This window comes from Phallusia mammillata, chromosome 4 (assembly GCF_965637545.1).
Source record: "Phallusia mammillata chromosome 4, kaPhaMamm4.hap1.1, whole genome shotgun sequence".
NCBI lineage: Eukaryota > Metazoa > Chordata > Ascidiacea > Phlebobranchia > Ascidiidae > Phallusia > Phallusia mammillata.
This window is the reverse complement of record NC_137255.1, coordinates 23133052-23160202: the sequence shown is the minus strand read 5'-3', so window position 1 is coordinate 23160202 and position 27151 is coordinate 23133052. Positions and strand designations below refer to the sequence as shown.

Sequence of the window (27151 nt, the reverse complement as noted above, 5' to 3'; positions counted from 1 at the left end):
CACTAAAAGCAGAAAAGAAAGGAAAAGAAGAAAAAAGGGAAATTGGTGTTTTCTAAAACAGGGAAAAAATAATTCCAGAAAAACAGGAAATGAGTAAGATTTCTTGTTTCATTACGAAAAGCAGAAAAACGGGAAATGTTTCTTTATTTGTTTTTTATACCTTTCTAATGGGCTACTCTAAAATACGCAATCTACGGCTATAAGGGTCAAGGTGAGGGATTGTAATACAAATAACTTTATAATTTAATTTAGATACCTTTTGGACCTAATTTTCTTAGTGTTAACATGTGGTACCATACAGTGCTTAGTACCACTTTCAACACATATGAGAATATTAAGTCCAAACTGGAAATCTAAAACTAAATTATAGTGTTATTTTTATTATAAACCTTTACCCAGACCCTAAAAGCCCTAACCATCAACATTTTATAGATTGCGTATTTTGGAGGAGCCCCTTTCTAACTCGTAAAAATCATTTGAATGTGATCTATTAGTGTTCTACATCGATTGTGTGTTGTGTCCAATACTGAAAAACAAGAAATGTTTTTTATTTGTTTATTTCCCGTCTTTTCTGTATTTTGACACAATCAGTGTCGGCTATTAGAACACTTTCGAATGGTTTTTAAGAGCTAAAACGGCAAAAAAACAAATAAAGAAACATTTTCTGCTTTTCGTATTTTAAAATCTTATGAAACAAGAAATTTTACTCTTTTCCTGTTTTTCTGGAATTATTTTTTCCCTCTTTTAGAAAACACAAATTTCCCTTGTTTCTGCTTTTCCTTTCTTTTCTGCTTTTAGTGTTGATTTCCTGCTTTTCCCGCTTTTCTGTTTTTCTGCTTTTAGTGTTACCCCTGATTTCCTGCTTTTCCCTCTTTTCTGTTTCTCTGCTTTTAGTGTGACCCTATAGTAGACTGAGCCGAAAACTTCCAGAGTCCAGACCTTTGAAACCAACATCAACCACAACTCAAGCATTGCTGCAATCACTGATGCGTAACATAAACAATATATCATAGACATCATAAGACAGAAATTCTTTTTTCCTCGGTTACCTTTTGGCAGAACTAAAAGATAAATTTTTCTTATAGATTTGAACCCAATAATTCAATTGCGCAAAAAATTCTTTGTTGTGTTTACGTCCTACGTACGTCATCTTACACTTTGACTGGGGCTAAACTTGTCTTTGTCTGAGAATTTCTGTCCAAGAAAGAGGTTTGTTATTTAAGTTTTAGATTGGAATAGTATTTGTCTGCATCACAAGATCCCATTCTGGTATCACAAATTGCAATACAAAATAAATAATGTTCCGGTAACATGCCATTGTAAATGAAATGGCGTGTAATATTGTTTTTGCGAGTGACCCTGTAAAGTGCTAAATTTCTCCTATTTTAGACAACCTACAGTGGTCAAAAATTTTATTTGCATCAACGACAACAAAGAAAAGTACACAGCAGGCTTTAAGATAAACAAAACGTCACATTACACACAACATCTTACTACTAAACAAGCATAATGTCTGCTACCAACAGGAACACAATGACACAAAAATTACCAACAAACTACCAACAGGAACACAATGACACAAAAATGAAATATGCGCTCTTAAATATTCACCACAATATTTCTAAGGTGGGAATGGTATTCACAATCAAAGCTATTTAGAAGAATAAAGGTTTCAGAATTGCACCTTTTTTTGCATAAAAAGCAACACAATAACAAGTTTCTAAAAACAACAATTCATGATAAAACTAAAATAATTTACCCTCTGTACACAGCGGATATGTTGTCAGTTTCACAAACCTTAACTTCATAGAGTGAAGCATTTTCATTTTTCATAAGTGCAACAATTTGATTCCATATAAACACAGCAATGTTTTCCACAGTTGAAGGAGTTGTTTTGAAGTAATCTACATCCTTGTCCAAAAACTTATGGTCCATTACATCCATAATCGCTTTCTGTCACCACCCAAAAATACAAAAAAGAGATAATTCTCTCATCAGCCAAGAAAATATTTCATCAACATTTTAAACCTTACCACCATGTAATCTTTAAGGTCTACAACATTCATCACCATTCCTGTAATTTGATCCTTTTTCCCACACACTGTTACCTTTACTCTAAAAACAGTCAAATTTGGGGTTAATTTTTCATTTGAGTTTCACCAATTTGTGCATGAGATTTGGAGGACAACAAAATGTAAAGTTTGCTAATGTTTACTTATAATTGTGACCATGCCCATGTACATGATTACATTTCCCAAATATTTCTTTGTTTTCTTCATCTGACAGCTCTTTGGCATGAAGTCTATGACCAGCAGAAAAACAGAGCTTTCTGGGGAAAAAGTAGTGCAAATAATTAGCCTACATCACATTAAACTTTCATTTTTTTATATTAAAAAATGCACTACCTACCTTGATACATAGACTGGTCCTTCATTGGAATCATCCATGGTTGAATTGCTTTAATAGGTTGATTTTTGTTTGGTGAATTAATAATAATTTCAATTACATAAAAAAAATTAACGACCTTCCAAACAAATATTTAAAATAAAGTATGATATTTTAAATATTTATGATACAAGTTGTATTTTTGGTACCTAGCCAGATAATATATAAATGCAACTAAAAATTGTCTAATACTACCTTTATCGCATATTTGTTGACCACGCACTGGCAAATAGAAAACTTTTCGTAATTTAATAAACATGCCTTTACAAATCCAACTGCAAGTCATCAGCATATTGTTTACATGAAAAATTGCTCAAGCGGAGAATGAACAAATTAACGTCATACGTACAAGGTCAATGGCTAAATGGCAGGCCCCCACCAGACCAAGCTTTTCGATGGATGCAACGTTGTCCAACTAGTTTGTCGGACGGTCCCAGACCTTTTTAGGAAAAAGTGAAAACCACAATTTTACATGAAAACATCTGGGCCCTCATTCTAAAAAACAGCTGGCGTTTTTCTTACCCGCTAAATCACATAAAGGGTTACCAAAATGCAACCGGAGAGCGACAAAAGATATTGATTTTTGAATTACTCAAATTACTGCCGAGTACAGACGGGGTTATGGCAGCTTCACCCGTCTCGAAAACCCTCGCCAGGGTTCGCGTTTTTCAGAAGCCCCGTCGCTACATTGCCTTTTTATTTGCCATTTGTGTTCATTGCTTTTCCGGGCTTTGCAATTACACTTAGGTGAAAAGTTTTCGCGGATGATAATTGTATTTCGGACTCTACTGTTTTTCATGTTTGTGTGTTTTATACCGAATTTGTTCACCCCATCCCAACTAAACGATCTGACCATTTTACATGAAATTATTTTCAATTCTTTTTTTGAAAATACTTAACAATTTGTAGAATAATGTGCCACAGAAAAGTCAATCCCTATTTCCAGAAAATAAATAGCAATTTTGCGTTGTCATAAGCAACCACCGCGGTAAACCCCCGGCGTTGTGACAGATAAAAATGATAAACTCAACTCAACTCAATTGTACACGAACTGCACTGCCTTTAATTTAGGTGTAAACATTCAAGAAAAATATGCGACAGGAAGCACAGCTTATACGTTTGCTTCATGGAAACGTTAAAAATTTAAACCTTAACGGAAAAAAGTTGCAAAATGTTCCACGTCCAATCTGCCAAATGCACACACTTGTGCTATTGGAAATGAAAAACAATCGCCTGTCACATTTTCCTGATTTCCTATCAACGCTCACAAATGTAGGTGTTTGTAAAAATGCAATCAGTACATTCAGTTTTGTGGTGATATTTTTGTTTGTGTGACTTTTTTGTGGTTTATTTCAGTTGGAATTTTTAAACTTGGGAAACAACAAGCTTGAGGAAATTCCTTCTGTGATTCAGTACATGGAAAAACTTCTTAAGCTTCACTTGTTCAGAAATACTATTGTTAGATTAACGCCAATTGTTCTGAGTATGTTGGTAGAAAATAATTAAATTGGATTGGCAAAAAAACCAAACTGTTTTTCTTTACAAAGCTAAATAGACCTATTTTTTAATAATGTTTCACACAAAGTATATTCTATTTCAAACATCCATTTATGGTCATACACTTAATTCGAGCCAATGAACTTGTTAAAATCAATTGTTGCCAAACATTAACTCCTGTCATAAGCATTAGTAGCCCATTGCAAGTGTAAGATAATTCAATTTTAAGAAATAGAAATGTTTCTTTGTTTAATGTTTATGAGTATAAATTGTAGAAATACACGTTCTTATATGGATAAGATGTGCTTTACCTGAATTCAGGTTATTTGTTTGTTTTGTTTTCCAGCCAAGTTGAAGAGTCTCACATTACTAAATCTGAATAACAACAGCCTCACTGCACTACCCATAGAAATAGCAAAGTAAGTATTTTTAGTTGTTGTCCAAAATCATATATATTTGCCGACTAACACTTCAACTTTTATCAATGACTAAAATTAAGAAACAAAGCAGTGTATCTGTAGGGTGGCTGTCAAGTTTATGTTTCTTTGCCACCCTGCTGTTTGAAGAGAACAAATTAACAATCTAACCAACTAAATACCTGTTCTACATGTTTAATTGTAAACTTTTACACCAAATGTTTTGCCCCTTTTGATCTTTCATATTTTAGCCTCCAGTCGCTGCAAGTTTTAAGTGTAGACTGGAACAAACTCCAATACTTCCCTGCTGAACTCTGCTCCCTCACTGAATTGCTAGAAATTCATGCATCCCACAACCAACTTCAAGCACTGCCTTTGGAAATTGGACTTTTATCATCACTCAACAAACTGCTTCTGGCACAAAATAACATCAAGGAGCTACCAGAGGTATTTTGTGAAAAAAGACAAAAAACAAACAATTCTATATCTGTTACTCGACAATTTAGTTGTATTGTATGCAGAACTACTTAAAAAAGTAACACTCTTTAATATTTACAGGGTTTGGGTCGATTGCGTCAGTTACATGTATTGGATGTGGCTGGAAATGAATTGAGAATTTTTCCAACAGAAGTATGTCTTTCAGTTTAAAAGTAGATTTGAATATATTTGTACGGTTAGAATAAATTGATTGAGCAGTATCTGACCTTCTGACAATCAACATACTTATCAATGATCACTGTTTTTTAAAGTGTATCTTGAAATATGCCAACAGGTTTGATAATTTTTTATTGATAAGTTTTATTGACTGATTCTGTTTATTATTTTTGTTGTATTTACAAAACTTGATTATATATAGTTGATTATATTTATTGTTTGTATTTACAAAGTATCTTATACAGCAGAGGTGTCAAACCTGTGTCCCACGGGCCGCATGTGGCCCACAGCGCCCTCAAACACTCAACAACAATTGTAGTATTTTTTAAGATATGTATTCAAATATATTATTTTTTAACCCTTCAAAGTGAAAGTTATTATTTAAAACAGACATTTACAGAAATTAAATTAACAAATAGAAACTCATATGTTACCACTGGAAAAGATAGTAAAATCACATGCAGCCCTTGGCATAATTTTCAAGCTGTAATGCGGCCCTGAACCACCACGAGTTTGAAACCCCTGTTATACAGAGTTTAATGTCATTTTTTGTCCAAATGTGGAGTTTAACACGCTTGTACTTTTCAAGACACACAATATCCCACTTCGTGAGCTTTACTGTGAAGCAAATCCTTTGTTAGAAAAATTCCCTGTCCATTCTGTACAAGAGGAAGAAATTTTGTCCCTCAAGGTAAATCAGCAAATGCCAAAGGGAAGAAACTTTGACATGAACCTATTCTGTTTTTTGTTTTGCAGGAACTTTCTGCCCGCCTTGTAATGAAAGAAGTTAAAACCAAGTAAAATGTTTATTTATCTCAAAGAGTTTCCCTTTATTCTTAATGCATTATTTGGTTTTAGGGGATCTGTTATTCGACAAATGATTCGTTACTTTCCTGGTGTTAGGGAAATGTTGTCACAAGCAAGTCGCTGTGCTGTTTGCTCTGAGGCATTTCTTAACACTTGGCTGGAATGTGTTAAGTTTGTAAAAGCCGGAAAGGTACTGTTAGCACTAAAAACAAACATATATTTCTTTACTTCAGCCTTCAGTACAGTAACCTCCAACTAGTCTAGGCATAAAAAGGACACATTACAATGTTGGATAGAAAAGCTATATTTTGTAACAAAGTGTTTGTTATATAATGCTTTTATTATTATTATTATTATTTAATTCTCTTTTTTTCACTTTTATGAAGCAACTCTATAAAAACTCAGCATGATGGTGACCTTTTTTCAGGATCTAAAGATCGGGAAATGCAACAATGCTGTAATACCTGTGCGAGCGCTGCTTTGTTCTTACAAGTGCTTTAACTCGGAGGGACATGGTTTCTTTGGCGTTGCTTTTCCGTAATTTGTACTGACACCTGTGTTGTTCTCGTTAATCATTTTAGATGCGTTTATACATCCTCTTTAATTCGTTCTCATATTGTACGGAAAATCATTCCACGACAAAGAACTCTTCTTATGGTTACTGTGATTTGATTTGTGCTTAGCATGTTTATCAGTGTTTTTTTTTAATTTTAAGCAACTGCTGGGTTTAAAATGTCACTAATTTCATTGAAGACAATGTCTACTATTTTCCGGAGTTGTTTTATTAGAATTAAAACTAGTCTGTCGTTTTCATTGTTTTGTTTTACCAAAGAGTATTAAAAACAAATACTCTTCATGTAGCCTCACGATATTTGTGCTTTAACTTACCAAAGTTGACATAAAACTAGCGATTTGACTATATATCACGATATATTAACTAGTGGTCGAGGAGAATTCCCAAAGCCTTGGTAGGTAAATGGCCACTGGTTGGTCAAAATGAACTTGACGTACATATTGCTCGTTAGATAGCGCCATAGCGGTGCATATTCTCTGACGTTTGGAAGCTTTTTTCTGGGCTACTATCCAGTTATGCTTACGTTGTGTGAAAAGCTATAATATGACGGTTATTCGGCGAGTTGCCTTTGTGTATTTGAGTTTTCAGCTTTTACAACTGAAAATAGATTATTTTTTCCAAAGAAATTACAAAACTTGCAGCTTTCGCCTAAGAAAACGAACGGCATTTGCATTAAAAGTATTGAGTGCACTAGCGTATTTAGGGGGGGGACAAGGTGCCATGCCCCCCCCCCCCTCCCCGCAAGAAATTTTGACCGGCTGTTTTTGGTATTAAATCTTGTAATTTCAGACAAAACTGTGAATAGCAATGTGCGCTATTTTGTTTAATGTGCGTAACGCATTGATGCTCGTCACACATCTCAATAAACAATGAATGCCAATCCAGGCCACTTGGCGTCCAACTGCGCGTATGACGTTACAATGGGTTTTATAATACCTTTGTTACGTCACACTCATACAAGTGAAGATAATTCACAATATGATTAAGAGGAAACAACTGTGCCGAGTGTTAAAAAGTGTTACATGAACACGATCGAATCGTGACTATAACGTTCGTTACTTACAGCAAGAGTAAGGGCTTCACAGGGCCTTAGGCTAACCAGCATTTAGTTGATATTGCGAGTTTAGTGGGCACAACAGGTGCTAACAGAGAGGTCTACACAGTCTACCGCAAGGTGGCGCACTTGTTGTTGCCCCCCCCCCCCCCCCCCTAAAAACGATTCTAGATACGCCACTGGTTGAGTGCATAGTGTAGTGCAATGTTGAACATAAGCTGTTGACTAATCGTTACTTAGGCGCTAACTATGTTTCAAATACTTCCTAAACGTATGGTGCCAAAATCTGGATCGTCCATCCACATATTTACATCCTGTGTCTGGTAATTTTCCCGACCGACGCCTATGGCGCGCTGTTTGAGAATCCGTTGTGGACACAGTCGACAGTCGACACATGTAATGTTTAACATCTGCGTTACGTCGTTTTGATTTAGTAGCGAAATCTTTGCAAAGGCAGTGAGCTAGTCTAAAAGGTTTCAAAGGTCGAATTGTTGCAGTGCTTGTGGTTTGTGGGTAGAATGCGCGGATGAAAAAGGCCTACATGACGTTTATGAACTAGCAAAGTTTGCCACAGCGGGTTTATGTACTAACTTTTGAATCCTGATGCTTTGATTCATTTATTAGTACCAAAGCATGGAAAGCTGTAAGGAAGAAAAATTTGTTCTTTCTTTGGACATTGGAACCACAAACATAAGATGTTATTTGTACAACAAATCAGCTGAAATCGTTGGAAAATCATCAACTCCATTGGAAACATTATACCCAGAACCACAAGCAGCTGAAATTGATCCAGAAGTTTTGTGGAAAAACATTCAATGGGTTATCCATGACTGTTTAAAGACATCAGATATACCAGCCTCTAAAGTTGTTTCAATGGGTATTTCAACCCAACGTGCAACGTTTATAGTTTGGGATACAGAAACTGGAAAACCTATTCACAATTTTCTTGTATGGCAAGACACCAGGGGTGACTCTATTTCTAAATCTTGGAATGATTCCTACCTCATGAAAGCAATCCGTGTGGGGTCTCGAAGTTTGCATGTTGTTACACAAAAAGATAAGTTTCTTGCTGCTGCAGTATTAAGGTTTAGGACACAGCATGTGTCTACACGGCTTTTATGGTTAATGCAAAAATACCCACAAATCAAAACCCTTGGTAAGGAAGGAAAGGTCAGATTTGGAAACATTGACACCTGGGTTGTTTGGAAACTGACCAATGGGAAAGTTTTTGCTTCAGAATATTCCTGTGCCAGTTCCACAGGTTTATATGATCCTTATATTCTTGACTGGAGTGGTTTTTTTTTTAATTTGCTTGGCATACCAAGAGCAATGTTTCCACCAATATTGGACACCGATGCAGACTTCGGCACCTGTCATGCAGACTTTTTTGGATCAGAAATCCCAATTAGATGTATTATCGGTGATCAGCAAGGTGCTATGTTTGGCCAGTGCTGTTTCAAATCTGGTGATGTAAAATTAACTCTTGGTACAGGAGCTTTTTTGGATTTAAATGTTGGAAAACATCCCCACACCTCCGTTGCTGGTTTTTACCCCATCATTGGATGGAAAGTTAATGGCAAGATTACACATTTGGCTGAAGGCAGCGCTAATACTGCTGGGACAGCAGTTGAATGGCTAAGAGGCATGGGAATGATAAACAAGCCTGATGATTGTGAAAAAGCTATCACAGACTGTGAATCATCTTGTGGAACTTACTTTGTTCCAGCATTTACAGGCATCCAAGCACCAATTAATGACTACTTGGCATGTGGAAGCATTATGGGGTTAACACAAGACACCCTGCCATGTCATGTAATTCGTGCTGTGCTGGAGTCCTTGGCATTTCGAAACAAGCAGCTTTTCGATGCAATGAATTCTGAAACCAGCCTCGCTATTAATAAAATTGTTTGTGATGGTGGTGTTTCTGTAAACTCATTTGTTATGCAGCTGACAAGCGATTTAATAGATAAGCAAATACAGCAGCCATCACACAGTGAAATGTCTGCTCTTGGTGCTGCCTTTGTTGCTGGCCTTGCTGTTAAGTTTTGGCAAAGCCAGGATCAGCTTTGTGAACTTTTGCATGTGACCAAAACGTATTCTCCAAATAAGGAAGTACGGGTAAAATATGAGCCTATTATGAACAAGTGGTGCAAAGCCATAACAAGATCTCTAAACTGGTACAAATAAATGTGTGCTTTTCATTATGATTGCAAAATAGCTTTTTGATACAGTTGTGTATGCAGCATGTTTCCACACTATGCTACTCATTAATGTCAAGTGTCAATTGCAAATTGTGTCAAAGTCTTCCAATGCCTTAATAAATGATGTGCAATCTACTTTTCCACAGAATTTTTAGTAAAATGCAAGTGTGTACACTATTGTGTTGCAATATTAATGTGTATTCTGTAACCCCAAAACTGGGCGAAATCGCTGTAAAATTTCCTTTTACTTGAAGGTGCACGACTAAAAAACTTATATCAAAATGAATGAGGCTTGTGAATGGACAATGATCCCTTACAAAAGACACAGGAAAGGAAAACATAAAAATGGAAAGAAACCCGCTTTACCTTGTTATGCAGACTGTGATAGCGTTAAAGCGTACGACTGCACCTATGTCTACAAACTAGTAACAAATCTACTTGCCACAAAGTTTTGCCAAACAGTGATAGAGAAAATGTCTGAAGCAATCAAGTTTCAAAGGCAAACAAATCAACACTTTCGTTTTGAAGAAGTTATTTGTTACGGACTTGGAAGACCAACCACTAACACAGTCTCTGCAGTCCAGCTTGCACTCCTAAAAATTCTATGCAGTTTTATTTTAAAATTTCCCAAGGGAAGTCAAGCTGACTGGACAACAATTAAAGATGAAATTGAAAAGGACATTATTGCTTCGAAAGATAATTCCACTAGCAAAACAAAATGTTTACTCTTTGACCCTGCTTTTTCAAAAGTTGACAAAACATTAATTGAAGGTCTGATTTTATTTAAATGTTTTTTATTTTGACCTTAAAGCTTGTTATGTTTTGCAGATTTGGGGTTTGTTGTCATGGAAACTAATGAATTAGCGAAAAGACCATCTCAAAAATCGCTTTTCTATATGATACACTGTGACAAGTGGCTGTACAACAATTTGTTGTGGAAAAACTGGTCATCACATGGAATAAAAAACTGTGTTATTGTCGGAAATAGTTTTCAAACCATGTATGAAGGTGTTCCTACTAGAATTTTCAAAGAACAGTTCAAATACCTTTACCTTATTGTTGAACATTCTTGTTTAAGAGAATTCACCTTGCCAGTGTGGCAAGAAAATGATGCTGTATTTAATGACACTGCAATTATTGTTTTTAATCCGAAATCCTTAGCTAAATTAGATTTTAATGGTACTTGGGACAGCATTTGTCCAGTTTATGAGGATGAATTCTTGTGATGTATATTGCACTACGATACTAAAATTAAATGCACACAACTAGAACTTTATTGTCATCAATAGGCGATACATTTTAGATTTGGAAAACAGTTCATTTTGTTTTGTTTTCCGGGTTCACATAAGTATATCGAATTGGGTCAAACTCCAGGTCCTTGATTTTACTTTTGAAATGTTTGTCACCTGGGAAAGTGTGCATCGTGGTGCGGTAGAAGCAGTTTGGAACTTCCTGCAAAAAGTGTTTCAACGGTTATAGTCTTGTTCACTACAGCAGTATTTACAACCGGTTCTCAGCGTGCTCTGTGAAAGATCTTTAAGAAATTTAGTAGCTTGACTAGTTCATGTAACAGCGGCGGCAAATCACTATTTTTTTCACAATGGGGGTACATAGCTTTTCAAGGAAGTAATTATCCACTTTTAACAGTTTTAATGTCCCAAACCACAGCGGAACGTAGTAAAACATTTTTATGTGACTACTGGAATTAAATACTAAAACAGAAAATTGTACTTACAAACTTGTAATGTGTCAAAAAATACACCAAAGGGAAAGATGGAATAATCATGACTCCATAGAATGAACGGAACCACCTTTGAGCTCGGTATAACTATAAACAATACAAAAATATCTTAATAATCTAATCATAAAGGATCTTAACTTTAACTTATATTTGTACATGCGTGCAATTTAACCTGTTTAAAACAGCATTATAGCCAACAGTATTTAGTTACTTTAAAATGCCTTTTGCTGGATTAGCTAAAACCAGTGTTTCATACCAGAACAAAACATATACATTTCAGCCAAAATAAACAAATACAAAATATTCTAAATACCAGAATGACACACCATTATTTTTATTCTACTATTTGTTGTGTACATTTAACAGGAAAGGGTTGCTTGAAATTGTACATTGTCAAGTCATACTGATTAATAAAAGTTACAATGATGATGTTATGCAACTATCTGATTTTTAATGACACATGTTAAGGGATATTAAACTAGAAGGGTGGCTTAGCACATATTGCCCTTGCATATACACTATAACCTATTTTAAAACATAAATATATTTCCTATTCTTATTTTTTATTGGGTCCCATATTAGTCACCGTCTTTTATCACCTTAGTCGTTTCTGCAGGCAAAAACTCATGGGTCCCCACACATGCAAAGTTGAAAATAATGCAATTCAAGAGATAACCATGAGAAAGTCGGGTGTTGTAAGGTAAAACACAGTGATCGGCACTGGGCTTAAATAATAATACTATGTAGAATACAAACTACAAAATTAGATTCACCCCAGATATTGTTTGAAGTATGTCCTATTTAACGTTTTAAAAAACTGACCCATTTTAGGGGGCTAGTAGGGTAACTAATTGGGTTCAACACACAAACTAAAAAATATATAAAAACCACAACGACTCAATCAATAGTACTGCAAAATTTCAGTCCAATCCGCCAATGTTTAAAATTTCGACCACTAGAGGTGTTTTGAGCAACAACCTTCAATGTTTCTGACGTCATAGGGCTGTTAACAAGCCCCTAGCTGCTATGGCACAAAAACGACCACCAAGCAACCCACCAACGAGCAACATACAACTGGTTGCCCTTGTAACACTATTGTGCCAAAGAAATCTTTCGTTTGTTGTGCCCAGTAACATACAAATACGTTTTACACTTTAGGGGCTTGTGGGGTAAATGTTAGGACTACAGGGTTGAACACAACAATCGACACCTATAAATGGCATACTATACAAGAAATCTAAATTTCAGCCAATTCTGACACTGTTTGAAAACTCACCCATTTTAGGGGGCTAGCGGGGTAAATACTGGGGTTATCCACAAAAACAAAGTGGGATGCACATCTACATGAATATATCTACCATCTGCGTAAATTTCAGCCAAATCCATCAAACATTTGATGGAAAAACGAGTCGGACAAACTTTGGGGGAAAAATACCCATTTTAGGGGGCTAGCAGGGTAAATACTGGGGTTATCCACAAAAACAAAGTGGGATGCACATCTACATGAATATATCTACCATCTGTGCCAATTTCAGCCAAATTCATTAAACATTTGATGGAAAAACGAGTCGGACAAACTTTGGGAAGAAAAAAAAGAAAAAAAACAAAAACAATTTGAGTAAAATCAATATGTGTCCCCTTCAGGGAAGGGGACCCATAACTATTTTGTTCCGGTATGAAACACTGGTTAAAATATTAAAAATACTTCAGTCACAAAACAATGCATCTCATTTACCAGAAGTAAAGGAACCTTCCCATAGTGCCCATGGTAAAAATGTCCAGAAAATTGTCTGAACTTTAAGTGGCGACTCCAAAAAGCTTCTTCTCTTGCCCACAGTTTGGTAAAAAATCCCTAAAGCAAATAAATCATGTCACATTTCACTTTTATTTTGGCCATTATATTCCTCTTTATACCCGAACACAACAGGTATAGTGTTCCAAAATAAGAATAAAACAACTTAATATAAACATTTTGACGTTCTTAAGACATCAATATTAAACCTTCCAAACAATTGATATTAAAACAAACCTTGTTTTGTTGTTAAACTGTTTTACTGCTTTTATATATTTATTTTACCGTATTTGTTTTAGCACTCATTTTTATTTTTATTTCCAAGAACTGATAATGCCACATAGGCGAAATATATATTCCTTTATTTGAACTGTCTGATTTTGTTTTACCAAGAATTTTTTTATTGTCCATTGGTTTTACTGTATTAAAACAAACCTAGTACTGTTAAAAGAAAAATAGCATGTCGCAACCAGCAACACACCTCTTTTTTCGGAGGATGAAGTGGCTCTCTAGCAGACAGAATTTGGTCTTTTAACCACAATCTTCTTAATCTCCGTAGCTGGTAGTCTCGAAGTCGTTGTTCATCTAATGCACTGAGAATTTCCCCCTTTTTTCTCTTACAAATATAGAAACAACTTGTGTTATATTGGAATTTGGAACACATAAATCACGAAAAAAACAACTGTTCAAATTGACCAAATAGAGTGCATGGAAATACATGGCGCAGCTTTTTACCTATTGGTACAATTACAAACGGTTAACACTTTTTAAGCGAAACTAATAACAAAAATATAATGATAACAACGTCTTTATTTTTTGTACCATTTCAACCAGGCGATCCATATCTTTGTACATGCCTGCTGCAACAGCTTCGGTGACCGCCATTGCGCACAAGGCAGCAGTGCGATTCTTCCTTAATTCCCAACAAGGCAAATCCAACCGCCAAACCAAAAATCACAATTTTTTCACCAGTTGACCGCCGATTGCCAAGCATTGGTCACCCCTGCGCAATCAACCGTGCACAATCGGCAGCAAACCATGACAGTCTGGTCATAGATATCATAATACCATAAAATAATCTATGATAATACATGCAAAATTCAAATCATTTGTTTGCAAGCAGCAAAGACAATCGAAATTTATTATGTTATTAATGATACACCAAAACAAGGAACTTGTGTTATATTTGAGTTTCATATGTGAAAACAGATGGAAAAGGATGTTAAATAATTGAAGTGTTTGGATTTTTTACTTTTTTTTAAATATACGCGAGTCAATGTTATGATTTACCACATTTTTTTAATTTCAAACATCTCATCTGATTAACCAAGTCTCTGATAGTGAGATTTATGCAGTCAACGCCCGATTGAGGGAACGACAGAGAGGGAAAGATATGGCAGCCTTTTTCGTTCCTTCGACAGCTGTGTCGAAGAACTTGCATTGCGTGCGCTGAAAGAAAGTCAATGCAAGTCAAGGGGCAACGAACAGGACCTTACTATCGAACGGATATACTATTGACACACACGTACATTGAAAGAAACTAGAGTATTGTGAGAAAAGGACGGTATAAATATTTAGAATCAGTCAACCAACTGTGTATAAACTATTTTATGTAAAACTTTTTCGATGTTTTTTAAGAAATTAGAACCAAAAACGTATTTTAAGATGATATTGAACAATCTAATGACAATCTGTTTGGTGGTTCTGGTGCTCTACAATAAAGGTAAGAACTTGTTCTAAATTGTGTGTTGATCGAAGTGTTACTGTGCTATTAAAAAAAAACTCTAAACTTAAAACGTGTTTTCAGCAATTTGAATGATTAAAGCACTACAACTAGTTTTTTCATTTTTGGCACCTAATGATATTCGTTGCACTTAAATGGGTTTGGAGATATTCAGGTCTCATTACTCACAACTCGATTAGTATAAACATTTTTTTATTTTTAAAGTGAAACAAAGGGCGGACGTAGCGCTCTGAGTCAACCAACTTTTGAATAGGAAAATGAAATTTATCAACCTCTATGTGCTTTTGAACCTTAAGCTTTAGCAGAAACAACAACCTATATGAAACCTCATTTTGATTTATTGTTAGCCAGAAGTTCGAAAGTGTGTGCGTCGATCGTATAAGCTAACCTACTTCCTAAACAGGGGCGATAACGTTTTACTTGACGTCATGCGCTCTGATCACCTATATAAGGTGTGCAGAATTTGACTGAAAGGCTTGTAATCACTATATTTCTTATTTCACCAAAAATAATCTTGGCGTTTTCAGCCACGCATTGAAAAATATCGGTCAAAGGCTTTCATGCAATTACAAACAGACACCAAGCATTTAGCCAATAGTGTGTTTTAGGCTTTTTGTTTGAAATAACAATATTGGTTGGTATTTGGTATCGATAAAAAGGTTACAAGAAAATAGTTTCTCTACTTTAACGTGTTATGCACGTGGTACAAATCGGGTTCAGTTTGCCGAACATTTTCATTACATGTGTCAGTATAAAACGGAAAGCCCTTCGAAATCTTATTGATTGTCAGCACGCTTGTTGTACCATTAGAGCGGATATGTGCATGCCGCTAATGCCTCTTCCGATTCGCTGAGTGCTTGGGATTATCTTTGTTGTCTTATAGACCGCGGGATCTTTGTTTTAGATGTCACTAGAACATACATTGCATTGGCCCTCAACCAAAATGAAAGCGGAATTATATTAACGTTAGAGGATTGTAGTAGCGGGTGGGAATTAAAAAAAACGATGAATGGAAATCATACGTAAAGATAGAATCGTGTTTCAAACCTTTTTGATACAAAACACAGTTACTAATGGACCTTTAATTCATCAAGTCATGCTTGTGGCACTTATTTTAATGGTATGTTGTATATGTTCATAGCTACTCCTTTAAAACTTGGATAGAAAAAACATGTTTTTAACCGTTCAAAAGTTGTGTCATTTGAAGTGCGTCTTAGATGTAAAATTGTTTCTAGTTTTGCTTTAATTTGTTTTGCTTTCTTGACAATTGCACACAACGTACGATTCTCAATCACGGTCTAAAAGCTAGTGAATGGACAGTAATGGACGTAAGCGACTCTTCAAAGATCGTGTTAAAAGCACTTTTCAATTCGCACACTGGTGGTGGTGCAACATTGCAAACGTTAAAGTGCTGATTAATCTAAACGACATCGACTTTAAGAACGTTGATGATGTCCACATATATGGTTCACTTGTCAAGTCCATTTGTTCTGGTACAACATTTACATATACGTACAAAGACTCTGTCGTATGAAGTTTTTAAGAAATCAATACACCTCAAATTTAGTCAGAGATATACATGCTGAAAACAGGAGAAAAAACAGGGCAGTAAGGTAGCTATGCCACCTGTCTAGCAATCAATAAACCTTGGGCGGCCACCAAATATACTAAAATCAATTGCAACCCGGTGTTGATTGACACTCGGGTATACTAATTGAGTTGCTTGTTATCACACTCCAGGTGTATTGAATGGGTTTCTTTAAATGTTGTTGTTTTCGGCATTTATTTTGTCGCTTTGCTTTGTTGAGTGCAACATAGTTCAGTAGTTAGATTTAAAAAAACATGGCTCTTACTCGATTAGTTGGGTCGTTTTGTAAAGCAGAGTTTAATTTGGTGCCAACTTCACTTTATTGGGAAAAATTGAGTACATCACAAATAGCTACTTCAAGCCTTGTGTGAATTAACCAAATTTGCCAAGCAGCAGCAATGCTGTAAAGAAACCTATGGAAGTACATCTTAAATTAGTTAATTTTTACGTTTGTTCAGACAGTTTTAACGCAAACTGTACTCGTGACAAGTGTTTGTTGTAAAGCATATTTGCTAAAAATGATTGGACTTTTTATTTCATTTTTGACATAATTTGATTGTATATTAACTTTGCTTAACAACAACAAATAACTGGAATTATTTTTGCTTTAAACTTGTGCATATTAGGCATACTGTCAGCAGCATTCTACTTGCATTTTATGCAAACCAACGATTCTTTCGAACTCGCCCATAAATAATTCACTAACCCAATATTGTTTTCCGCTAGGTGGCGTGGCAACAAAAATTGTGGAAAGACCGAATGACGTCATGGGTTCGGAATGCGGAAGTGAAATCAGAATGACGTGTGTGGCGAGAAGCAAAGTTATTCACCGGGTAAGAAAAAAATATTTCAATTTTAATTCAACAATAACAGTTACGGTTTTCTGCAGCTTTTAAAACTTTACGTCATATGCTTTGTCATTCAGTTTATGGTAAGGTGTTGGTTTATATATTGAGGTCGCCAGTTTGTTATTATACTTGTAGGCTTTAAGCCAATTTCGAATTTTGAATAAGGGCCAGGAATACACTTTCTGGACGGAGGGACGGACGTCATAAAATATTCTGTGTGACGTAACAAGACAGGCGCGAAACCCAGTTCCTGCTCACACTTGTTTGACATGAACTTCCAGACACTGAGTCCGATACATTATTCATATGGCACGCAGTGACGAAATTGGTATTCCCTATAGATTACGTAATGATCAGTAGTCTAGTAATAAAACTGATCAAAACAGGCATCAAAACCAATACATTAAAACATTTATTTTGTCTTTGGACAGGTAATACAACTGATTTCAATAAAAATGCTTTGCATGTCAGTGGTTTTCAACTCTTTTAAGCTCGGAAACTTCCAGAATCTTTCTTCGTATCTCTTATTACAAAAATATGTTAAACCAAACTGAATGTAAAATCTCGTTATCAGCTGCACTGATGAGACCTTATAGGTCGGAGCAGTGTGCACTGTCTGCAGCTTATCATTATCGACTTGATGTCTAACCCCAAAAAATATTCTTTAGGTAAACAAATACCCGAGTGCTCTCGAAATCAAGTGGTGGTTTCGAAACACTTCGTCATCGGTGACGTCATCCAAGGAGGTTGAACAACTCAACAATGGCGACCGAATGGTTGTGGAAATTGAGGTAAAATAGATAATTGACGTTTGATACAAGTGTTGGGCTTATAATTTCGTTACGACCCAACGATGTACAAACTCGGCGCGGATTTTTGAAACTGTAATTACAGTTAAGCGTCTGCACGACAAACGCGAGAGTTTTGAAAAGAAAAATGCAGACTATATATTGTCACTTTCCTTTTTTAACTGTATAGGATTGGTAGGCACAATGACGTCAGCTCTAAACGTATCAAATGTATGACAACTCTGCCTCAAGTAATGTTTCATATTGAAATACTGGCTTTTACGCAGATTTTTGTAAGTGTTTTTGTATGCACACTTTGTGATCAGACAACTCTAAAATCGTTTTAGGAATACTACGTGGTACGAAGCACTCTGATTATTCGGGGGGCCGAATTTAAAGACGAGGGTGTTTACCAGTGCCGAGCAAGCAACCACCCGCAGCGCCATAAGCCTGGGTTGCAATACTGGAAGATTGAAGAAGCGCCTGTAGCCGATGTCAAGTGTTCGCCGCCAGGTGGCGCCACCACCGGTATGTTTATATTTTCACCCTTGATTTTTACTGAGTCTGAGTGGTTAAACGAGATGTCCAACCGAACTGATTTGATGGTTATATTTCGCTTTTGGGCTCTAAGAACGCGTGTTAACAATTCTATATACTTATAAATTATAGGCATTTTTATAGTGCGCAAAATTGTGTGTGGTTAAAGTACATGAAACGTTAAATAGGTTTTTTAGACTTTAAACTATATTCATCGGGAAACATGACACCTTGCATTAGGTCTTCGTTTGGCACAAAGGGTAATCCTCCAACCCCCCAAGTAAAATCTGCTTTAAATGTCAACCATACGCTATAACAACCAAATCCTTATCCAGCACTATGAGTCACACTTGCCAACAGCCGTTTGAAACTGTTTTGGTTCCTTAAACATGAACTTGTTAGCTTAATATAAAGAGTTGGCAAGTGTGACTCATTTAAACATTAAATTGACACTCCAGAAGCTCCAGCGACCACCACGCACACAACGCCTTTAAAACATCTGCCCAATCAAAAACCAACCACTCCATCGATCATCAAAGAAGAAACACCAGCAGCACGACCCAACATTACAGAAAAAGACGATGGCAAGATCAACGTTGTAAAAGTCGTGACCTCTTACCCCCAAGCGCTGACCAGCACCCAATCTTTTGCCACCCCGAACACTGGCCGAGGTAAGTCAATCGTTGTGATTAAAAACAGGTCGTTTAAATTGAAATGGATATTCTATCCAATGACTGGTTTGTATTTTTCAGGAAAAGTCACCGGTTCTCAAAGAAAAAGTCGACAAGCACGAAGAAGCAGCGCTTCAACGAAACCGAACGGCACAGGCGCAGGTATATATATCATAGGCAATTTAGGGGCCGGTTTAATCCACTGATTTCTATGAATTTACGAATGGTTCAAAGTGTCGGGGACAGATCTACGAACAGACTGAGAGCTTTAATAGATCTATTAAAGTTTTGAAAATATTTTGCAGTATAGGCGTCTGCAGTATCTAAATACGACAGTTATAGCGGTAAAAAAGTCTTCATGCTCGTTTTATGCAGCTCACGGCCTCATTGTAGGTCTCTAGTGATATTATAGCGTACCTTTTAGGATAACAAGTTAACAAAAGGATATATATCTTTACGCAATAAACGCATTTATTATTGATAACTTATAGCCTATACTTAACAGACAACTTTCAGAAAACTAGCTTTTTTTCGCAATAAATTTGATTTCTTTACAGGTTGGACTGCATATCACTCAATCTCCGTCACTACCCATTTACTTTGTGCATTGATGGCGATGGCTTTGACGTAACCTCCAGCAGCCCGAATAAATCGTCGCTTTTATATTTCTATGTTACTGCGCAGACGCTTCTCGTTTTGATGTTCCGCACTTAAATGTATTTTGTTTCATCACTAACGCGCTACAAAAAGCGCCAAACCACAAACGTGAAATACATTTTGTAGCTTTTGTGTTGTTTATTAACTTCAAGACCTTACAGTTCCAGAATGCCAAGAATCAGTTGAGTAATTGTTTAGGTAAATTGTCTGTGAGAGCTTCGAATAAAGAGAACACGCAATTGCTTCCTGAACAAATAAGCTTGTATGCAGTGCACTTGTGCTGGGTAGGGCAGAGGTTCTCAACTGGTGGTCCATAGATCACTTTTTGGTGACTTTTTCCGTGGTCCACAGCACGTCCACTAAATTTGTTGAGATGATTGCATATTACATATTAAAAGAGTATCAAAATGTTAGCTGTTAACAATTGTATCTCACTTCTTAAAAATCGGTTTTAAAGAATTATGTTTTAAGCCAAGGTGGTTGTTTCGTATACGTACTTCAATCTTGCGCCAAAAAGAAATGGTCCACGATGTTATTTTTGTTGGGCCGATGGTCCATGGCCTGAAACGAGTTGAGAACCACTGGGCTAGGGGGAAGCGTGTGGGGATTTGCTTTTATGGGTGGAAGAAGCTTTTAAATTGGTGTAGGGTTGTTTTCTACTCTGCAAACGTCAAGGATATGTTGTTGTTAAAATATACTACAGGTTTAAACCCTGGGATTGACCAAGATAACAAGTTACTTCAAAAGATCAACGAAATACAGACTTCAATCTTTCCGCGTATTTGTAAACTGTAAGAAAACCTATTTTACAAGCAAACATCATGCTGAACGTCGTACCAAACGCAAATTTTGGGCCTTCGCAACAGAGTTGTAAACAGGCCTAAAATTGGAACCCAAACCCAGCCCAAACCCGAAAGTAAAAGCCCGAAACCCTGCTCGAATCCGAATCGTTTTTGAGAAGTGCGTTTATGCCGAAAGTTTGATTGACAGGCCTATACATTAAGCCTCAGAAAAGACCAAGAAAGCAAACACAATAGACAATTGGTCTTAAACAAGGCGTTTAAGGGCTGTTTGACATTAGGTCAGGTCCAGCAACTAGCTACTTAGCTAGTTGAATTTATTCCTAAAAAAAAACTGACACAGAGTGTAAAGTCAAGCCTGAATCAAGCCCGTTTTTTTAAGAAACCTAAGCTCGAACTCGACCCGAACCCGCACCCGGCCCGAAAAGCCCGGCCCGACAAGCCCAGTCCGACTTACAACTTTGCTTTGCAAACCTTTATTACATGTGGACTTCAAGTTATTTTAAGAAAGTCAGCCGTTTTACACTTCACCACAAATAAGAGTTCTTGATTGTGTGGTTAGAATCTTTTTGTGTCTGAACGAAATTGTTAAAAAACGTTTTGTGTGTATATGTTTGCCTCCATTAATTGATAGCTTGCCTACTCGAAATTCATGCGGCTATTGTTTCCCCATTGTTCCATTGTGACGCGAAATCACGCATGGATGGGCAATCAGAACAGAAAACCTCACAAGCTGATAACAAAGGATCAGTGGGCATGTTTTCAATTTTCAGATTACCTACCGTTGGCTGTTCCTTTTTCAACCCCATTTCTCTAATTACGACCTGTAATGATTCTTGATGATGGCAAGCCACCAGCCTCTGCGCCATTTCCTGCACGTGTGTGTGTATATTTGCCTTCAACAGACGCGTCTGTTGCTCAGGGGGGAATTCAAGCGATATAATGAAACCAGTAACGTTTTCGCCATTACGCTTACTGTTAAACAATCAACGTGCGTACTGGGCCTGAAAGTTTGGGTGATATGTATGCTATTTTCAGCTCAAAACGGAAGTAGGTTCATGTCAATTGATCAGAACATCAATTTTTGAGGCCGGAGTAGAGATGTATGGATAGAATACAGGTTAATAAATGAAAACAATAGTTGTGCAAATGGGGACTGTAGCATGCGGGATGGATTGTTAGTTACTTGCCAGTTTAAAGTTTAAAACGGAAGTGGGTGTAATTTAGTTGAACAGCATCAAGGAAACGAGATTTGAGACATGTGGCAGTATAGCTGTTTTGATAGAATACAGAGTAATAAGCGGAAAAAATGGGTCTTTAGTGCAGCGGCTGAGTTGAGGTATGTGCCAGTTTCAACCTGGGTTTATTGTGCTTTTTGGCTTTTAATAGTTGACCTCTAGTATAATCCATTTTGCATACGACACACGTTATCAAGCGATCAAATTCAAGGTCACAAGAAGGTGAGTCAACGATGGGAATTACTCACAAGCAAAAGTCGCTTCCAAGATGACACCATAGCGGCTGTCGTAAAACGGTTTGGTTTTATTTCGATCATCAAATATTTATCGTTTTGTGGTGCTGTGTATTGGATGGTAAAGGATCGGCTTAAAGGTCGTTTGGTTAATGGAATGCATTGTTGGTAAATTGTAGATCCATGTACGTAGGGTTAGTTTCGCTTTTGGGTCTCCATTTTGGAAGGTCAAGAATGTTAGTTGATTTTGAAAAATTCCCCTTTTTCAAATTGTTTGCCTAATTTAAAACTGAAAGACATGGTAAAGTAGACATGTATTAGTAAATCCTTGCAAATTTAAACACCTTTTGAAATTCCTCGAATCAGATATCTTAGTGTTGTGCAATGAAGGATATTTACAGATGCCAGTCGAAAACCGTTTAATTACAGTTCAGTGCCACCCACTGTTCTAAAAACAAACACCGAGTTTGTTAGTTTGGTCTACCAATGAGTCACCTATTCCTGAACCCGTTTCCTCAGCGACAAAACGCTATCAACAAACCATCCAAGCGTAACCTTACGTCACAAATCAGGCGACCTTGCCCAGGGAATAACTTCAGAAATATAATGGTTTAGTGAGAAGTCCTTGCCGTTACCGAAAAAGTTTCGGCTTTTGCCTTTTGATTTGTTTGCCAGAAATATGGAGGACGGTTAAAGTCCAACACTCTGTCCAATAAGGTATTCTACTTTAGTTCAAACACCGGGCACTCTCTTATTCTCAGCGCTATAAAATCGTTGCTGCTGGTCTGTGGTGCACAAAGTTTGACAAATGTAGTTAAACCTTAGGCCTAAAATGGTTATGCCCACATTATGTATGTTTTTGGAGGTATAGAAGTCGATTATAAACGAAATTCCAAACCGAACCCGCAAGCCCCTATTCTTAGCTGGCCAACCGGTTTCAAAACCGTTTTGATCCGTGGCCAAAATATAGTTATTCAAAGGAGACACATTGCCGGATTAAGGGTCTGCTGTAGGCACATTTTATAAGTGGCCTGAAAATAAGGGTTGCCAACTAAAAAATTATAATTATCAGTGTTGCCAAATCATTGTCACAGAGATCGTTGTTGCAACTATGACAAAAGTGGCCTGGATTTTTGACTGGCCTTGTAGGCACGTGCCTACATTACCTAATGGTTAATCCAGCACTGAGGAGACCACCTCTTTTGTTACAAAATAATGTTGAATAGTTCAATCGACGCATGTAAAAGTGTGTTACAGTCTATCCATTCTTGTATATAGTTTCAAAAGTTGCAAATGCAGTGTTCCCTACCCCTATACGTACGCTTTCGTTTGCGAAGCATGTCCTTCAAAATTATAGTTCGTGCAACTCCAACAAATTTTGACAAAGTTTAGTGTAAACATGCAGCTTGAACAAAAGGCCTTGAAAACTGTGCTTTCCTCGCAATCGTAGCAGAACTCAAGGTATGTTTGCACACTGCCCAGAGAAGGTCAGCAGACCACATATAAAGGGATGCAGCTTATTATGTGTCCACTATTCGACTAAGATATGCCATGAAGCAAGCAAAATTAAGCTGTTGCAATAGTTTTGTATTCTTAGGTATTCTACTTTTAAAGTGACACAAATGGCGCATTCTTTTAGCAACAAATATATAAAAATAATAGACAATAAATCAACCAAAAACGTTTAAAAAGATTGTGTAACTTTAACAACCTCAAAATACCATTTACTCTGCAATTAGTTGTTAAAAAGGCGACGATGGTTAATGCATTTATAGTATGGTGACGAACAATAGAGCATAACAATTGACATTTTCGCTTGAGTTCAGTGACTAGTTGGCCAGTATTGAAATGCAGGTTTGTTGCTTCCTAAGATTAAGCGTTCTGTAAGACTTTAATAGCTTTCAAATCCCAGAGGGAACAGCAGTTGTGAATGTGAGACTACTGCATAATTTATGTGCCATATTGATGTGTAGTTAATTGTGGTGACACTCCACTTTATGTGTTCAGAAGGCTGAGACCGTTTTGTAGGGAACAAAGCTCTGAAAAGATTGTCGCAAAAATGTCTCTGTGGACGAAAGTGGTCAACTATCACGACGAGCTGGTCGCTGATGCTGGTAAATTTTGACTTTGTTTTCTGACTTTTAATTGCGTAAAAAAGTCTATGCAGATTTTCAAAAGTGCTGATAGCAACAAGTTTTAAGTTAAAAAATCTATAAATGCCCCTTTTCCGATGTTTAAGGTAACCGAGTGCTGACTGCTCATTGCGCAATGGCTACTTTATTTAATGACTAGCTTATGTGATGTAGTTCACTTAACTGTAAATGGTAACTCAAATAACCCCAATTCAACTTCATTTTTCAGACCCTCGAGCAGTGACTTATCCTTTTATGGACTCGTTGGTGCCAAACACAGTCAGTATTGTTGCATACCTCTTCATTGTACTTTATGCCGGTCCACGATTTATGCGAGACAGAAAACCCTTTGACCTCAAACACGTGATGATATTGTACAATTTATTCATGGTCCTCTTTTCGGCATGGATGTGTTACGAAGTAAGTAGATTGGTTTTGTATGACTTTAGGTTATTCCTCAATGTAGCTATATTGTTTAGGTAATTAGGTTTTTGTTTTATTATAGGATACTAGCATTTACACTTATATGTGCAATTTTAGTCGAAAATTGTTGACTGTTGTTTTTTGGGACCGAAGAAGTGACACTTTAGTAGTCATTTGTAGCATCGTATTGCATTGTTTACTCAGTGTCGTTTTTGTGAACTGAAGGACTTTGAGCCTAATACCCACTTCAGCCGTAGAAACCGCGTCGCTAGAAGGTTTCAATTCAAACAAAGATAAACAAATTTCGGTTTCTATGTGCTTTTTTACAGTTAGTTATCCAACCATGCCAAGTAACATTTACCACGCCAAATAACATTTACTGTTTTTTTGGCAGTTTTTGGTCTGCGGCTGGCTATTTGATTATTCCTTAACCTGCCAGGAGGTGGAGTTTGAGAGTACTTCTCCAAAACAACTGCGGATGGTCAGAGTTTGCTATCTCTATTTCTTATCGAAGCATATTGAATTCCTTGATACAGTAAGTCTATAATCTCTATGCTGTATTTACTTTCAGATTTTGGTGGTTTAATTTCAATCTATATCTCTCTTTGCAGTTTTTCTTTATTTTACGAAAGAAAAGCAACCAAGTGACATTTCTTCACGTTTTCCACCACAGTGGAATGGCATATGGTTGGTGGTTTGGTGCCAATTTCTCCGCAGGTAAAATTTATCCAAACACAACATCTAAATTTATATTTGTTAAACGAATGGTGATACAGTAAAGCTTATCTTAAAAATAGGTTTAAATTTTGATGTTTATTTTTAATATAAATACAGCTTGTTTGCCAAATTTACCCCTGACGTGTATTTGCACAAATATATTAAACTGGGTGAATTGTACTGTATTTACTCTATTATAAGCTGCCCTCAAATGTGTAAGCCACATTTAACTACTGTTTTGTACAGGCGGTCTTGGCACATTTCACGCCCCCATTAACTGCCTGGTGCACGTTATGATGTACAGCTACTACGGAATTGCTGCAATGGGTCCCAGATTCCACAAATACATTTGGTGGAAAAAACATCTTACTTCTATGCAATTGGTAACTTTACATTATGTCCCACTGAAGAAAAAGGCTCTTTGAAATAAATAACGATAGACCATAAAGAAGCTTATAAGTTATGTATACGGACAATTAAGAATTGTTTTGAACCAAGAGCAACTATCAAGTCCAACTGACCCGACAACCCTTTTATTATTTACGTACAGATTCAATTTGCACTTACCATTGGACACCTCGGAAACGTAATGCTCTTTCACAATTGTCGGTATCCCATTGGGCTGAAATATCTTGTTTTGCTAAACGGTAAGTCATTGCTTGCATTAGATCTGTGGTTCAACTAAGGGTTCATTGCCTTCAGTGGGGTAATTTGACATTTTCATCAAGTAAGCGGGTATTTATTTTTGGCGTGGCGATCACTTTTTTATTCCATGCACCATCCTAGTCGTCAGTGTTTTTTTTAAGGTGTTCAAATTTCTCCAGCGGTTTCCCAAAATTTGCCAGTAGCCTAATAAATAATTCGTTTAAGCAAATATGGCTATTTTTTGGTATTTAAATGAAACACTTGCGGTCTCTTAAAACTACTTAGCAGTCACCCAAACCAAACCTTAAAAAAAACCTGCTTGTCGTAGTTATATTTTTTGAAAGGAGATTTAATAAAATCAATCCTGTTCTCTGTTAGGTACCACTGCTTTAGACTGTTTTATTATAGCTCTACAAAATTCGAAACACACAAAAATGAACATTTCTTGCGTAAAAAATCGTTTCAATGTTACTTTGTGTTTCTGCAGGTTCTACGCTCGCCGCCTTGTTTGTGAACTTTTACAGACAAACCTACATCAAGAAAGCGCAGTTAAAACGTGACCAACAAAACGGTAAAGCTCTGTCGGGAACAAACGGTCACGCGGCGGGAAAGCCCCTAAAGGGAGATTGAGTAAACGTCAATCAGTTGACTTGTGTAAAACCTTGCCTATTTCGATCTCCTGTTTTGCCCCTTTTCTTTTTGGCAATTTGTAGGATAGCATTCTTTGATTCCTTCTGTACTTCGCTTTGTGTATTTATGATGTTTTAGAAAAAACAAATAAACGAAATTTACATTGTCCACATGCCGAAGAGTTGTTTCAGCAATAGAGCAGTGTTGCTAACGCGTTTACTAATAGCAAGAATATCTGGAGTTCTAAACAGTGTATGAAACATTTCAAAACAATATTAAGCGTCCAACGTCAGAGTTCATACAGTTCGAAACCTCAGTG

The 27151-nt window shown here is 36.6% G+C and overlaps 7 protein-coding genes across 9 annotated transcripts; 5 read left to right on the top strand and 2 right to left on the bottom strand.

Moving 5' to 3' along the window:
* Positions 1 to 1395: 1395 nt before the first annotated feature.
* Positions 1396 to 2548, bottom strand: LOC145223263 (6-pyruvoyl tetrahydrobiopterin synthase-like). The gene is made up of 4 exons (XM_080089655.1): positions 2410 to 2548; positions 2216 to 2329; positions 2034 to 2115; positions 1396 to 1953 (listed from the first exon to the last, which is right to left on the bottom strand). Exons 1-4 carry the CDS (start codon positions 2445 to 2447, stop codon positions 1756 to 1758), a joined length of 432 nt encoding a protein of 143 aa, XP_079945781.1. The 5' UTR covers positions 2448 to 2548; the 3' UTR covers positions 1396 to 1755.
* An 875-nt stretch (positions 2549 to 3423) lies between these two features.
* Positions 3424 to 6632, top strand: LOC145223260 (uncharacterized). The gene is made up of 9 exons (XM_080089650.1): positions 3424 to 3717; positions 3802 to 3928; positions 4289 to 4361; positions 4610 to 4805; positions 4917 to 4988; positions 5602 to 5703; positions 5769 to 5809; positions 5871 to 6009; positions 6247 to 6632. The coding sequence occupies exons 1-9, from the start codon at positions 3538 to 3540 to the stop codon at positions 6358 to 6360; spliced, it is 1044 nt and encodes a 347-aa protein (XP_079945776.1). The 5' UTR covers positions 3424 to 3537; the 3' UTR covers positions 6361 to 6632.
* Positions 6633 to 7643: 1011 nt separating this feature from the next.
* LOC145223259 (glycerol kinase 5-like) lies at positions 7644 to 9902 on the top strand. The gene has a single exon (XM_080089649.1). The coding sequence runs from the start codon at positions 8081 to 8083 to the stop codon at positions 9632 to 9634; it is 1554 nt and encodes a 517-aa protein (XP_079945775.1). The 5' UTR covers positions 7644 to 8080; the 3' UTR covers positions 9635 to 9902.
* A 22-nt stretch (positions 9903 to 9924) lies between these two features.
* Positions 9925 to 10919, top strand: LOC145223261 (SRR1-like protein). The gene is made up of 2 exons (XM_080089651.1): positions 9925 to 10419; positions 10477 to 10919. Exons 1-2 carry the CDS (start codon positions 9930 to 9932, stop codon positions 10872 to 10874), a joined length of 888 nt encoding a protein of 295 aa, XP_079945777.1. The 5' UTR covers positions 9925 to 9929; the 3' UTR covers positions 10875 to 10919.
* On the bottom strand, positions 10900 to 14215 carry LOC145223262 (NADH dehydrogenase [ubiquinone] 1 beta subcomplex subunit 6-like). Of its 2 annotated transcripts, none has more exons than XM_080089652.1 (5): positions 14004 to 14215; positions 13663 to 13797; positions 13125 to 13241; positions 11384 to 11476; positions 10900 to 11100 (listed from the first exon to the last, which is right to left on the bottom strand). In XM_080089652.1, exons 1-5 carry the CDS (start codon positions 14064 to 14066, stop codon positions 10966 to 10968), a joined length of 543 nt encoding a protein of 180 aa, XP_079945778.1. In that variant the 5' UTR covers positions 14067 to 14215; the 3' UTR covers positions 10900 to 10965. The 2 variants fall into 2 exon arrangements, with proteins under 2 accessions (XP_079945778.1, XP_079945779.1); XM_080089653.1 differs by having other exon boundaries at positions 11034 to 11100; positions 13617 to 13797; positions 14004 to 14206.
* Positions 14216 to 14699: 484 nt separating this feature from the next.
* On the top strand, positions 14700 to 20144 carry LOC145225119 (uncharacterized). Of its 2 annotated transcripts, none has more exons than XM_080091769.1 (7): positions 14700 to 14904; positions 17240 to 17346; positions 18030 to 18152; positions 18497 to 18677; positions 19148 to 19357; positions 19439 to 19519; positions 19915 to 20144. In XM_080091769.1, the coding sequence occupies exons 1-7, from the start codon at positions 14808 to 14810 to the stop codon at positions 19986 to 19988; spliced, it is 873 nt and encodes a 290-aa protein (XP_079947895.1). In that variant the 5' UTR covers positions 14700 to 14807; the 3' UTR covers positions 19989 to 20144. The 2 variants fall into 2 exon arrangements, with proteins under 2 accessions (XP_079947895.1, XP_079947894.1); XM_080091768.1 differs by having other exon boundaries at positions 14707 to 14904; positions 19145 to 19357.
* Positions 20145 to 21699: 1555 nt separating this feature from the next.
* On the top strand, positions 21700 to 26998 carry LOC145225123 (very long chain fatty acid elongase 7-like). The gene is made up of 8 exons (XM_080091772.1): positions 21700 to 22274; positions 24293 to 24399; positions 24647 to 24837; positions 25235 to 25375; positions 25452 to 25557; positions 25804 to 25940; positions 26108 to 26204; positions 26690 to 26998. The coding sequence occupies exons 2-8, from the start codon at positions 24345 to 24347 to the stop codon at positions 26830 to 26832; spliced, it is 870 nt and encodes a 289-aa protein (XP_079947898.1). The 5' UTR covers positions 21700 to 22274; positions 24293 to 24344; the 3' UTR covers positions 26833 to 26998.
* The last annotated feature ends 153 nt before the right edge of the window (positions 26999 to 27151 follow it).

Bases quoted from the DNA above. Each gene is read 5' to 3' on its own strand.
- LOC145223263 (XM_080089655.1), bottom strand. From the start codon at position 2,447: ATGGATGATTCCAATGAAGGACCAGTCTATGTATCAAG. The intron at 2,330-2,409 runs GTAGGTAGTGCA...CTTTTTCCCCAG, and splicing joins GGACCAGTCTATGTATCAAG to AAAGCTCTGTTTTTCTGCTG. The intron at 1,954-2,033 runs GTAAGGTTTAAA...GGGTGGTGACAG, and splicing joins ACCTTAAAGATTACATGGTG to AAAGCGATTATGGATGTAAT.
- LOC145223260 (XM_080089650.1), top strand. From the start codon at position 3,538: ATGCGACAGGAAGCACAGCTTATACGTTTGCTTCATGGAAACGTTAAA. The intron at 3,929-4,288 runs GTATGTTGGTAG...TTTGTTTTCCAG, and splicing joins ATTAACGCCAATTGTTCTGA to CCAAGTTGAAGAGTCTCACA. The intron at 6,010-6,246 runs GTACTGTTAGCA...ACCTTTTTTCAG, and splicing joins AGTTTGTAAAAGCCGGAAAG to GATCTAAAGATCGGGAAATG.
- LOC145223259 (XM_080089649.1), top strand. From the start codon at position 8,081: ATGGAAAGCTGTAAGGAAGAAAAATTTGTTCTTTCTTTGGACATTGGA.
- LOC145223261 (XM_080089651.1), top strand. From the start codon at position 9,930: ATGAATGAGGCTTGTGAATGGACAATGATCCCTTACAAAAGACACAGG. The intron at 10,420-10,476 runs GTCTGATTTTAT...TATGTTTTGCAG, and splicing joins TGACAAAACATTAATTGAAG to ATTTGGGGTTTGTTGTCATG.
- LOC145223262 (XM_080089652.1), bottom strand. From the start codon at position 14,066: ATGGCGGTCACCGAAGCTGTTGCAGCAGGCATGTACAAAGATATGGAT. The intron at 11,477-13,124 runs GTAAATGAGATG...TATTGTTTATAG, and splicing joins GGAAGGTTCCTTTACTTCTG to TTATACCGAGCTCAAAGGTG. The intron at 11,101-11,383 runs GTAAGTACAATT...CACTTTTTGCAG, and splicing joins TTTTGACACATTACAAGTTT to GAAGTTCCAAACTGCTTCTA.
- LOC145225119 (XM_080091768.1), top strand. From the start codon at position 14,808: ATGTTTTTTAAGAAATTAGAACCAAAAACGTATTTTAAGATGATATTG. The intron at 17,347-18,029 runs GTAAGAAAAAAA...AATATTCTTTAG, and splicing joins GAAGCAAAGTTATTCACCGG to GTAAACAAATACCCGAGTGC. The intron at 19,358-19,438 runs GTAAGTCAATCG...TGTATTTTTCAG, and splicing joins CACCCCGAACACTGGCCGAG to GAAAAGTCACCGGTTCTCAA.
- LOC145225123 (XM_080091772.1), top strand. From the start codon at position 24,345: ATGTCTCTGTGGACGAAAGTGGTCAACTATCACGACGAGCTGGTCGCT. The intron at 24,400-24,646 runs GTAAATTTTGAC...TTCATTTTTCAG, and splicing joins CGAGCTGGTCGCTGATGCTG to ACCCTCGAGCAGTGACTTAT. The intron at 25,376-25,451 runs GTAAGTCTATAA...CTCTCTTTGCAG, and splicing joins ATATTGAATTCCTTGATACA to TTTTTCTTTATTTTACGAAA.